This window comes from Engraulis encrasicolus, chromosome 2 (genome assembly GCF_034702125.1).
Source record: "Engraulis encrasicolus isolate BLACKSEA-1 chromosome 2, IST_EnEncr_1.0, whole genome shotgun sequence".
NCBI lineage: Eukaryota > Metazoa > Chordata > Actinopteri > Clupeiformes > Engraulidae > Engraulis > Engraulis encrasicolus.
The window spans coordinates 18,570,429-18,581,234 of NC_085858.1; the positions used below are offsets into that span (position 1 = coordinate 18,570,429).

Here is a 10,806-nt window from a genome sequence, read left to right on the forward strand (position 1 = left end):
ACTACTAGTAATTATCGGTTTATTATTTTGTAAATACTCATGGAAAGATCAAATGTTGCAATAGGCAGCACAGTTTCAATGAGCAGCATAGTTGCAATATCTACTCTGACCAGCATCTTAGTACAAAGTGCACCTTTAAGATTGAGATGTATAGATTAATAAACAGGTGCATGGACCCAATTAGAAAGGTTTAAAAGTTAGTGTAGAGTCGGACACTGAAAAAGACGCAAAGGTCAAGCCCAAGGAGGAAATGGGCAGAGCAGAGGTTTCAGGTTCTACTGTCATCAGTGCTCTCTATGCTCAGCATAGAACCAAAACAATAATTCCGCTTCGAAAACGTCATGGAAACACCTCATAACTCAGAATTAAATGAAAGATCAAAGTAAACTCAGCCAAACTATTTAATTCTGAATTATTAATAACTGTAGGCATTGTTGTTTCATGACAAGATACACACACTTATGCAGCAATTAGCAAAAGTCAATAGGACTGAAAATGATTTAGGAGGGTGAGGAGCTGAACATTGATCGTACAGTGGCTGGTGTTGTGTGGTGCTACTGAGGTGCTACTCCTGACAAGATTCAAGTGCCCTTTGGAAATCTCAAGTGTGCTGCGTTTTTTTTGTATCTCCTTTTGCAGTGTTTTCACCATCTGAGTGTCAAAGTGTGTGTGTGTGTGTGTGTGTGTGTGTGTGTGTGTGTGTGTGTGTGTGTGTGTGTGTGTGTGTGTGTGTGTGTGTGTGTGTGTGTGTGTGTGTGTGTGTGTGTGTGTGTGTGTGTGTGTGTGTGTGTGTGTGAAAGGGCACGTGTTGAAATTGGCAGAATTATGAAGCACTTTGGGTCACTCTGCGTGTGAGGAAGTGCTGTATAAATGCAGTCCATTTGCCATTTACAGTAACAGGCCAATTACAGTGGAAACTGATGAGAACTGGGCAAGATTCCCTACAGCTTGACAAAACGCAGCAATTGCTCAGTTCTATTTCACACAATCTTTGCCTTGCTAGAGGATATCATGTAGAGTAGGCAGAGACTCACGGTACACTGTTAAACATTGCAGCCAGTTAAACGTAGCAAAGGTAAGTTGCCCTGTTGCCTTAAGTTTGTAAGTTAACTCAATTTGAGAAAGCCTCGAATTGAGTCAAGTCTCAAGATGAGATAACTTGCATACTTAAGGTAGCAGGGCAACTTTTTGCGTTTAAATGGCTTCAAGTGTTTTACAGTGAACAGGCGTACTCACCATATTCGCAGCCGTAGAGCTCCAACCGTACTCCGATCTTGCCCCCATTCTCCGTGTTCCAGCCCATGGGAAGGAACCGTACGTGCTTGGCTGTGAAGGGGTAGTGGAACACGTTCCTCTTCACTTGATAATAGTTCCAGTTCCCTGGTAATGTCTGAAGAAAAATACAACAGGTTTAGCCTCTTTGCACACTCATTGATGAATGAACTCAACTACATTATAACAACATTGCTATTATGGAGACATTATGGAGAGCCGTAGCCTCTTACTGCAGCAGGGGTCGCCGGCGACCCTATTCACATGCTGAAAATTCTTAACTACATCATAACAACATCGCTATGACATTAGCCATAGTGCTGTGCTAAGGGGTTAAGAAACATATTTGACCATTACAACTTTGGTGACAGTGGAGTCACAACATAGGCCCTGCACAAAGCGGTTCAGACAATTCCATATGATCATCACATCTCAGAAATCATTGACGATGTGATATTCTACAATACGATACAATACGGTAGTACTTCATTGTCAGTTTGCGCTGAAATTCATTTCGCCTTCATTTGCAGTACAGTAAATACAAAAGGAATTTCACATCAATTTTGATCTCAAATGTTTTATGTCACAAATTCCAAGAAATGGCCTACCTAGTATGTGTCATCAAGCATAACTAGTACGACCCACAAATACTGACAATGTTGAAACAATCCAGCATAAACTGTAATCAATGTAGACCTTTTCATGAAGCAATCCATTCTCTCTAATGACAAAAGAATAATGGCCACCTCCTCACTGTTGATGAAAATCTATGCACAGAAAGTGTCATTTATCAATCCCATTTCCAGGTGTCAGTTTGTTCTAGCTCCTTAGTACTCCAACTCCAACTCCCATTGTCATTGTGACACAGCACGCCACAGCACACAAGTGCACACTGCACACAATGAAATTGCATTTATGCCCCACCCGTGCAAGCGGGCAGCCCCAATGGCACCCGAAACGGAGCAGTGCGACGGGACGGTATCATGCTCAGGGTACCTCAGTCATGGGAGAGGATGGGGGAGAGCATTGGTTAATTATTCCCCCCACCAACCTGGCAGGTCGGGAGTCGAACCGGCAACCTTTGGGCTACCAGTCTGACACCATAACCGCTTACCCATGACTGCCCACAAGCACGCAGCAGCGTTCACAAGCAGCGTTCAACTGTATTTCAGATAAGAAACACATCCTCAGCTCTTTTCTACCTCTCAATGCTGACCATGTGTCCTTGAATATTGCTAATCGTTTTTTGGCCCTACTGTGGTGCTAACGGTAAGGCACTTGCTTACTACGCGGCCGATCAGGGTTCAATACCCGGCCCGGGGCCTTTGCCGGCCCTTCCCAATCTCTCTCTCCCAATTCACTTCCTGTCTCTCCTCCACTGTCCTGTCTGATAATAACCAATAAGGGCTTGAAAAGCCCAAAAGACATACTTTAAAAAAAAAAAAAAAACATTTTTAACGACATGGAATGTTCCTACCAATCAGGGATACACCATTCCCCCATAACAGACAGTAAATAGACTTGAAATGGAGAGTGGACATTTAACTCCTTGGAAGCGATAGAGACTCCTCACCATGTTTCCGCCCTTCATGACATAAGGGGTCCATGCGTCAGGCCGGTCCCCGAACAGCACCATGTACTTGGTGACCCAGTCGTAGGAGTTGAAGGTGCCCTGGGTGGAGATGGCGGTGATGCGGAACTTCCTGGGGTAGGGCAGATCGATCTGCAGCCACGGCTGCCTGTCGATGGGGGAGGGGGACCAGCCACTGCTGCCTGTATCACACACACACACACGCACGCATGCACGCACGCACACGCACACACACACATACACACACACACACACACACACACAGGTGAGTGAACACAAACAAGCATACACACACACACGCATGTGTGCGCATAAACACACAAACGCGCACATACGCAGGTCGCACACACACGCATGCAAATACACACACACACACGCATACAAATACACACACACACACACACACACACACACACACACACACACACACACACACACACACACACACACACACACACACACACACACACACACACACACACACACACACACACACACACACACACAAAATGCAGGCACACAATGAATAGTGAATAAATAGAAATATACATACAGTGCTACTCAAGGCTAACCTAGTGTTTCCTGATCCACCATTCTACTTCCTCTATGTTTGCCAGTGTTTGTACTCACCATAGAGCTTGGCGAAGTTAGCAGAGTATATGAAGTTATATCTGGACGAGGCCAGGAAGGAGTGGGCATACAGGGGAGCGACCAGCGGATCAACACACTTCCCTGCAGAAACAAACACAGATATAGAGAGAGAGGGATGGAGAGAGAGGAATGGAGAGAGAGGGAGAGAGAGAGGGATGGAAAGAGGGAGTGAGGAATGGAGAGAGAGAGCGATGGAGAGAGAAAGGAATGGAGAGATGGAGGGATGGAGAGAGGGGGGATGGAGAGAGAGAGGGATGGAGAGAGGGGAGGGAGAGAGAGAGGGATGGAGAGAGAGAGGGAGGGAGGGAGAGAGAGAGGGAGAGAGAGAGGGAGAGAGGGATGGGGAGAGGGAGGAATGGATGGAAAGAGAGAGGGATGGAGAGAGAAAAGAGAAAGGACAGATGGAGAGAGGGACGAATAGAGAGAGGGAGGAATGGAGAGAGGGAAGAATGGAGAGAGGGGGGGATCGAGAGATGGAGGGGTGTGGATGGAGATAAAACATTCTTAGATACAAATTCAGTCATTACTGTATATTTGTATGCTCTCCCAGACAGCAAAGCTGAGACTATCTGCAAATACAATACCAGCTATGCGTCTCACAAGAAACAAAATGACCATATGTAGACACTTTCGGCACTGCAACATCTTCTCATGTCAATGTTATTTTCTACAATTTTGTTGCATTTTCACAAGTGTAACCACCACTCCATTCAGTGCTCTTCACCTGAGCTAAATTGCTGTGCTGTGCAGACAGGGTTTAATGAAAAGCTAAGCAATCCCACCAGCGCTTGGCAGGTGCAGAGTCATAAGTCATTACAGATGCTTACCAATGAGGAAGGCACCGACACAAATCAGTGTGTGTGTGCGTGCGTGTATGTGTGTAGGACAGAGAGAGAAAGACAGGAAGAGAGGGAGAGATAAAAGGTGGGCATACGTGTGTGTGTGTGTGCGTGTGCGTGTGCGTGTGCGTGTGCGTGTGCGTGTGTGTGTGCGTGCGCGTGCGTGAGTGCGTGCATGCGTGTGCGAGTGAGCGCATGTACGTGTATGTGTGCGTGTGTGTGTGTGTCAGCTTATGTGTTTGTGATGGAGTGTTTGCTATATCCTGTGAAATGGTTTTCTCCTCAGTGAGTTTTAGGCAATAAAGCATCCACCTCCTCTGCACTTCTCTGTGCCTGTGGGCAGATGCTGAGGGTGGAACAGACCCAAGCAGTGCCTAAGCAATATGCATCTACTGTATATAGATAAAGCCTTCATCTGCCCAGTCTGCTGATGCTGCTGTGCACAAACATTACATTGCATTATATTGCATTTGGCGCTTTTATAAACCAAGTAAGTAAGTAAGTATGCCCTTTATTATCCCACAATGGGGAAATTCATGTGTTGCAGCAATAGCATACATACAATTTATGCTAAAAAACAGATGACAAAACGACAAACATCCATACTGAGATGCATGCATAGTCAGTGCAGTTCAATGTTTTACTTCGCTTAATGTTCTAATTTTATGAGACTTTTGGATGTTACCGGTGCTCCTTAGACATTTGCCACCTCAGGCGACTGCCTTGTCTGGAAATGCCTATCGCCGGCCATGGTAATCACTCCCTACATGTAATGCACTTGCCTGCATAGCATATTACAAAAAGCAGATTAACAGCAGACATATGCAGCCTGATGACGTCTTCATTGCCCAATATGCGGATGCTGCTGTCAGCAAACATCTATACTGTGTGTGTGTGTGTGTGTGTGTGTGTGTGTGTGTGTGTGTGTGTGTGTGTGTGTGTGTGTGTGTGTGTGTGTGTGTGTGTGTGTGTGTGTGTGTGCCTGTGCACGTGCGTGTGTGTGCGTGTGTGTGTGTATGTGTGTGTGTGTGTGTGCCTGTGCACGTGCGTGTGCGTGTGTGCGTGCACGTGCGTGTGTGCGTGCGCGTGCGTGCCTGTGTGCGTGCCTGTGTGCGTGTGTATGCACAAGAGTGAATGGGTGTAGTTACTGTTGTGTGTAGTGTGAGACAGACATGCCTGTGTTTTTGCATGTGTTACCGCGTTTGGAGTGGCCTATTAATCAAAGGTTAGTGGTGTGCAAAGCATATATTTGCATAGCAAGTATCAGACAGTAACTAAGCAAAACTGTATAGTAATGGTTGGTTGGGTGTGTGTGTGTGTGTGTGTGTGTGTGTGTGTGTGTGTGTGTGTGTGTGTGTGTGTGTGTGTGTGTGTGTGTGTGTGTGTGTGTGTGTGTGTGTGTGGTGTGTGTGTGTGTGTGTGTGTGTGTGTGTGTGTGTGTGTGTGTGTGTGTGTGTGTGTGTGAGTGTGTATGATTGCGTGTGCTTGTGCGCTCACGCGTGTGTGTGCATGTGCACGCGCATCTGTACGTCCGTGTGTGTGTCCATCTATGCGTGGGTGTGTGCGTGTGTGCATCCAGGCGTGCATATGTGTGCGTGTGTGTGTGCATCCATGCGTGTGTGTGTGTGTGCGTGTACCTGTCTGTAGCCTGTATGTGTGTGAGGCAGGTGGACAGCTAGCAGGCAGACAGCATAAATCTGATGCATCGCTAGCTGCCTGGCTCTCTGGCCACTGGCGAGGGGGGGGGGGTCCCTCTCTCTGGCCTCTCGTCCAGTCGATAAATCCCTCCTCGGCCCCGCCGGCCGTAACTCCGCCTAATCTTCACACCAGCGCTAGATAAGCCCAACTCATCTCTCCCCTGCACTCCCACCAGCCAACACAATCCATCTGTTCCACGGCCATTAGCTTATAGCACCAGTGCACCGCGGCTCATCCAGCTGTGTGTGCTCACTGACTGTGTCTGTGTGCATATGTTTGATTGTGTGTGTGTGTGTGTGTGTGTGTGTGTGTGTGTGTGTGTGTGTGTGTGTGTGTGTGTGTGTGTGTGTGTGTGTGTGTGTGTGTGTGTGTGTGTGTGTGTGTGCACTGTGCAGGGCCATGGACAGCACTGGTCGGGTCCAAGAAAATATCATCTGAAAGGGCCATCCCTTAATAGATACAATATTATAAGGGCCCACTTCTGGGCCCCTCTCTCCCTGGGCCCGGGCCAACTGACCCCTTTGTCCCCTCCGTCGGATTTGCTGTGTGTGTGTGCGCGCGCACTTGTGTGTGCGCATGTGTGTGTGCGCACGTGTGTATGTGTGAATGTGTGTGTGTGTATGTGTGAATGTATGTGTGTGTGTGTGCGCATGTGTGTGTGTGTGTATGTGTATGTGTATGTGCGCATATGTCAGTGTGTGTCCACGCCAGTGTGTGTGTGTGTCTATGTCCACACCAGGGTGCTTAAGGATGAGGGAAAGATTCGGCCCCATCATCATCTGGGCTGAGCTGTTTATTTGTTCATGTCAGGCGGAGTGTGAAGGCAGGGCCATTACAGCCACAGTCCCTCCATCAGGCCAGTCACAACCAGGCAAGCGAACTAGGCAATTGCCCAGGGCCCCCCAGCTTAGAGACACCCCCCTAAATGACCGGTAATGTACTTATATTTCAATGACAGCAATGACAACTTTGTGACTGTGGCAACACCTGCCTAAACTCAATGACCGAAACATGCAATGACACTGATTTCAAAATCTATCTTGAGGGACCCCCTCCCCAATCGCTTGAAGAGAAGAAGAGGGCCACGAGTCACATCTTTGCCTAGGGCTCCCCAAATCCCTTGTAACGGTCCTGTCCTCCATCAGGACAATGACCCCTGCTAGGAACATAGAGCCGCAGGGAGAGATCGTAAAGGATGGTAGCGCGTCTACTGCCTCTTCTGTAATGCTCTCGCCATTGTACCGCAAAAATCACCCTCTCTATCACTTTCTCTCTCGATCTGTCTCTTCGTCTCACTTTGTTTCTGTTTTCTCTCTCTCTCTCTCTCTCTCTCTCTATGTCTTTCTATCTTTCTCTTTCTCTCTATTCAATTCATTTTTTTCTTTTTTATGTCTAGCTCAGCTCCGCTATTGGTCTTTGTCCCTCTCTTCTTTCACTTTGTCTGTTCTGTCTGTCTGTCTGTCTATCTTTCTTTATTTCTCCCTCTCACTCTCTCTTCCTCTCGTCCTTGGGCCTTCGCTCGCCATTCTTCATTCTTCACTTGTGTGCCTGCCTGCCTGCCTGGCTGCCTGCCTGCCTGCCTGCCTGCCTGCCTGCCTGCCTGCCTGCCTGCCTGCCTGCCTGCCTGCCTGCCTGCCTGACTGTCTGCCTGGCTACCTGCCTGCCTGCCTGGCTGTCTGGCTGCCTTTCTGTCTGCCTGCCTGTCTGTCTGCCTGCCTGCCTGCCTGCCTGCCTGCCTGCCTGCCTGCCTGCCTGCCTGCCTGTCTGCCTGCCTGTCTGTCTGTCTGCCTGCCTGCCTGCCTGCCTGCCTGCCTGCCTGCCTGCCTGTCTGCCTGCCTGCCTGCCTGCCTGCCTGCCTGCCTGCCTGCCTGTCTGCCTGCCTGCCTGCCTGCCTGTCTGCCTGCCTGCCTGCCTGCCTGCCTGCCTGCCTGTCTACCTGCCTGTCTGCCTGCCTGCCTGCCTGCCTGCCTGTCTGCCTGCCTGCCTGCCTGTCTGCCTGCCTGCCTGCCTGCCTGCCTGCCTGTCTGCCTGCCTGCCTGCCTGCCTGCCTGCCTGCCTGCCTGCCTGTCTGCCTGCCTGCCTGCCTGTCTGCCTGCCTGCCTGCCTGCCTGCCTGTCTGCCTGCCTGCCTGCCTGCTTGCCTGTCTGCCTGCCTGCCTGCCTGCTTGCCTGCCTGCCTGCCTGTCTGCCTGCCTGCCTGCCTGCCTGGCTGGCTGTCTGCCTGCCTGCCTGTCTGCTTCTTCACCTATCTGCCTGTCTTCCTAGCTGTCTGTCTGCCTGCCTGCCTGCCTGCCTGCCTGTCTGCCTGGCTGCCTGCCTGCCTGCCTGTCTGCCTGCCTGTCTGGCTGCCTGGCTGCCTGGCTGCCTGGCTGCCTGGCTGCCTGAACTGCCTGCCTGTCTGTCTACCTGCCTGCCTGCCTGCCTGTCTGCCTGCCTGCCTGCCTGCCTGCCTGCCTGTCTGCCTGCCTGTCTGCCTGCCTGCCTGCCTGCCTGCCTGTCTGCCTGCCTGTCTGCCTGTCTGCCTGCCTGCCTGCCTGGCTGCCTGGCTGCTTGGGCGTCTGCCTATCCTGGCTGGTGGCAACTCCTGGCTGGCTGTCTGTGTCCTTGGGTCGGAGTCGTAGCTGCCTGTGTCTGGATACTGCTGGAAGATTCATGACATGCTCCATTACCTGATCATTACTGCCAGGGTCGCTACTCCACCTGGACACTCCCTGCTATAGACTTCGGGTGGCTAAGGGGGGCGGGCCAGGGCTCTATGTCACAGTGTCACATATAATATGTCCAATAGCACAACAGCAACGCCTCCTGACATATTAGGTCTGTGACACATCTTTACATAGATCTGAGCTATCTGTCAAAGGTGCTGACATCTGGCACCTTGTTTGCAATCTTATGTACTAATGTTACATATTTGATTGTGTTTGCATTGCATCTGTGTTCCCACTTGGGTTATCTGAGGAAACCGGTCCAGAGCATACGGGTGCATCTAAACCAGAGACGGTTGGTTCATGAGGAACCGTATTGACTGTCTTTGTCTAAGTACCCAGAAAGATTTGATTTAACAGTCTGCATGCAAATGCACTTTTGGCACATCTCTCTCCTAAACTGTATCAGCTCTCTGCCTCTGCCTCGATACCCAGGTCTTTTCCTCTCAGCCTGTTCAAAATCCCCCCAAATCCCCTCCTATGCTAATAATAAGCATAGCTTTAGAGTACAGTGTCTGTAAAAGGGAATCCACTTTCTCTCTCTGTCTGTCTGTTTCTCTCTCTCTCTCCACACCTCTTCTTATCAATTCTTGCCACTCAGTGTGACTCCATTATCTGATCATCACTGTGAGGGTCTCTACTCCACCTGGACACTCCCTGCTGTACATGTTTTTGTTTTTGTTTATCAATACAGTGTTGTGATGAGGGGCAAGACAATGACAGCCAACCACGAGAGCAATTTTTTTGACCGACAGCGGTTTCCAAAAATCAGAGGTTGATTTGTGCGCAACTAGTTTCGTGCAGTCAGGAGAAAACAAAAATGTAGAACTCATGTATAGACTTTGGCTGCTGAGGGGGTGGGCCAGACCTCTATGTCACCGTGTCACATATTGACCCAGTAAGACACGTCCCCTGTAACAAATTAGCTGTTACCAGAATGACAATTAACAAATCTATTACTAAAGGCCCTATTACAGCATTCCACTGGTGGGCCGGCGTGTGTTGAGGGGCTACGTCCAAAAACACAACAACAGAGCCACTTGAAATATCAGGTCTGTGACATATAGTGTCTTTACATAGACCTGGACTGTCTGTCATCGCCTAGGAGGAACTGGCATCTGGCACTGTGTTTGCAATCTTATGTACTTATGTTACATATTTCATTATGTTTGCATTGCTTTTGTGTTCCCACTTGGGTTATCTTAGGAAATCAGTCCAGAGCATACGGATGTATCTAAGCCAGAGACGGTTGATTGATGAGGAACCATATTGGCTGTCTTTGTCTAAGCACCAGAAAGATTGGATTTACTGTAACAGTCTGCATGCAAATACACTTTTGGCACATCTCTCTCATATACTGTATTTGCTCTCTGCCTCTGCTTGAATACCCGTGTCTTTCCCCCTCAGCCTGTTCAAAATCCCCCCAAATCCCCTCCTATGCTAATAATAAGCATAGCTTTGAGTAAAGTGTCAGTAAAAGGGATTCCATTTCCTGTGTCTGTCTGTCTGTCTGTCTGTCTGTCCGTCTGTCTGTCTGTCTGTCTGTCTGTCCGTCTGCTTCTCTCTCTCTCTCTCTCTGCCCCTCTTCTTGTCACTCAGCGTGACATGATCCATTACTGCACTGAGCGACTCTTCAATACAGCAATACAGGACAACCCTCCCCCCCCGCCCCTCTGGACCATTCACAGTGACTGTTGGCGGACCAGGTCTCTGTGTCACTGTGTCACATATCAACCCAGTAAGACAAATCCCCTGTTATAAATCAGCTGTTACCTGAATGACAATAACCAAGTTCTAATGTATTACTAAAGGCCCTGTGCACTGTCATAGTAGTGTAGTACTGTGGTAGTTACGTTTTTTCCAGTGACTATTACAGCGTTCGACTGTTGGAGCGGCGTGCAATAACACAACAACGCCTCTTGAAATATGAGGTCTGTGACATGCGTATCTTTACATAGACCTGGACTGTCTGTCTGACTCGTGCTGGCATCTGCCCCTGTGTTTATAATCTAATGTACATACGCTATGTTACATATTTCATTATGTTTGCG

The 10,806-nt window shown here is 49.0% G+C and overlaps 1 protein-coding gene across 1 annotated transcript in view; it reads right to left on the reverse strand.

Annotated features, from left to right (window-relative positions):
• cntnap1 (contactin associated protein 1) overlaps nucleotides 1-10,806 on the reverse strand; it is a 45,668-nt gene that overhangs the window by 25,787 nt on the left and 9,075 nt on the right. Inside the window, exons 3-5 of the mRNA XM_063212076.1 lie at nucleotides 3,494-3,595; nucleotides 2,846-3,045; nucleotides 1,237-1,390 (exon numbers count right to left, since the gene is read on the reverse strand). Of these exons, the coding sequence (XP_063068146.1) occupies nucleotides 1,237-1,390; nucleotides 2,846-3,045; nucleotides 3,494-3,595 (456 nt within the window). The remainder of the gene's footprint in view (nucleotides 1-1,236; nucleotides 1,391-2,845; nucleotides 3,046-3,493; nucleotides 3,596-10,806) is intronic.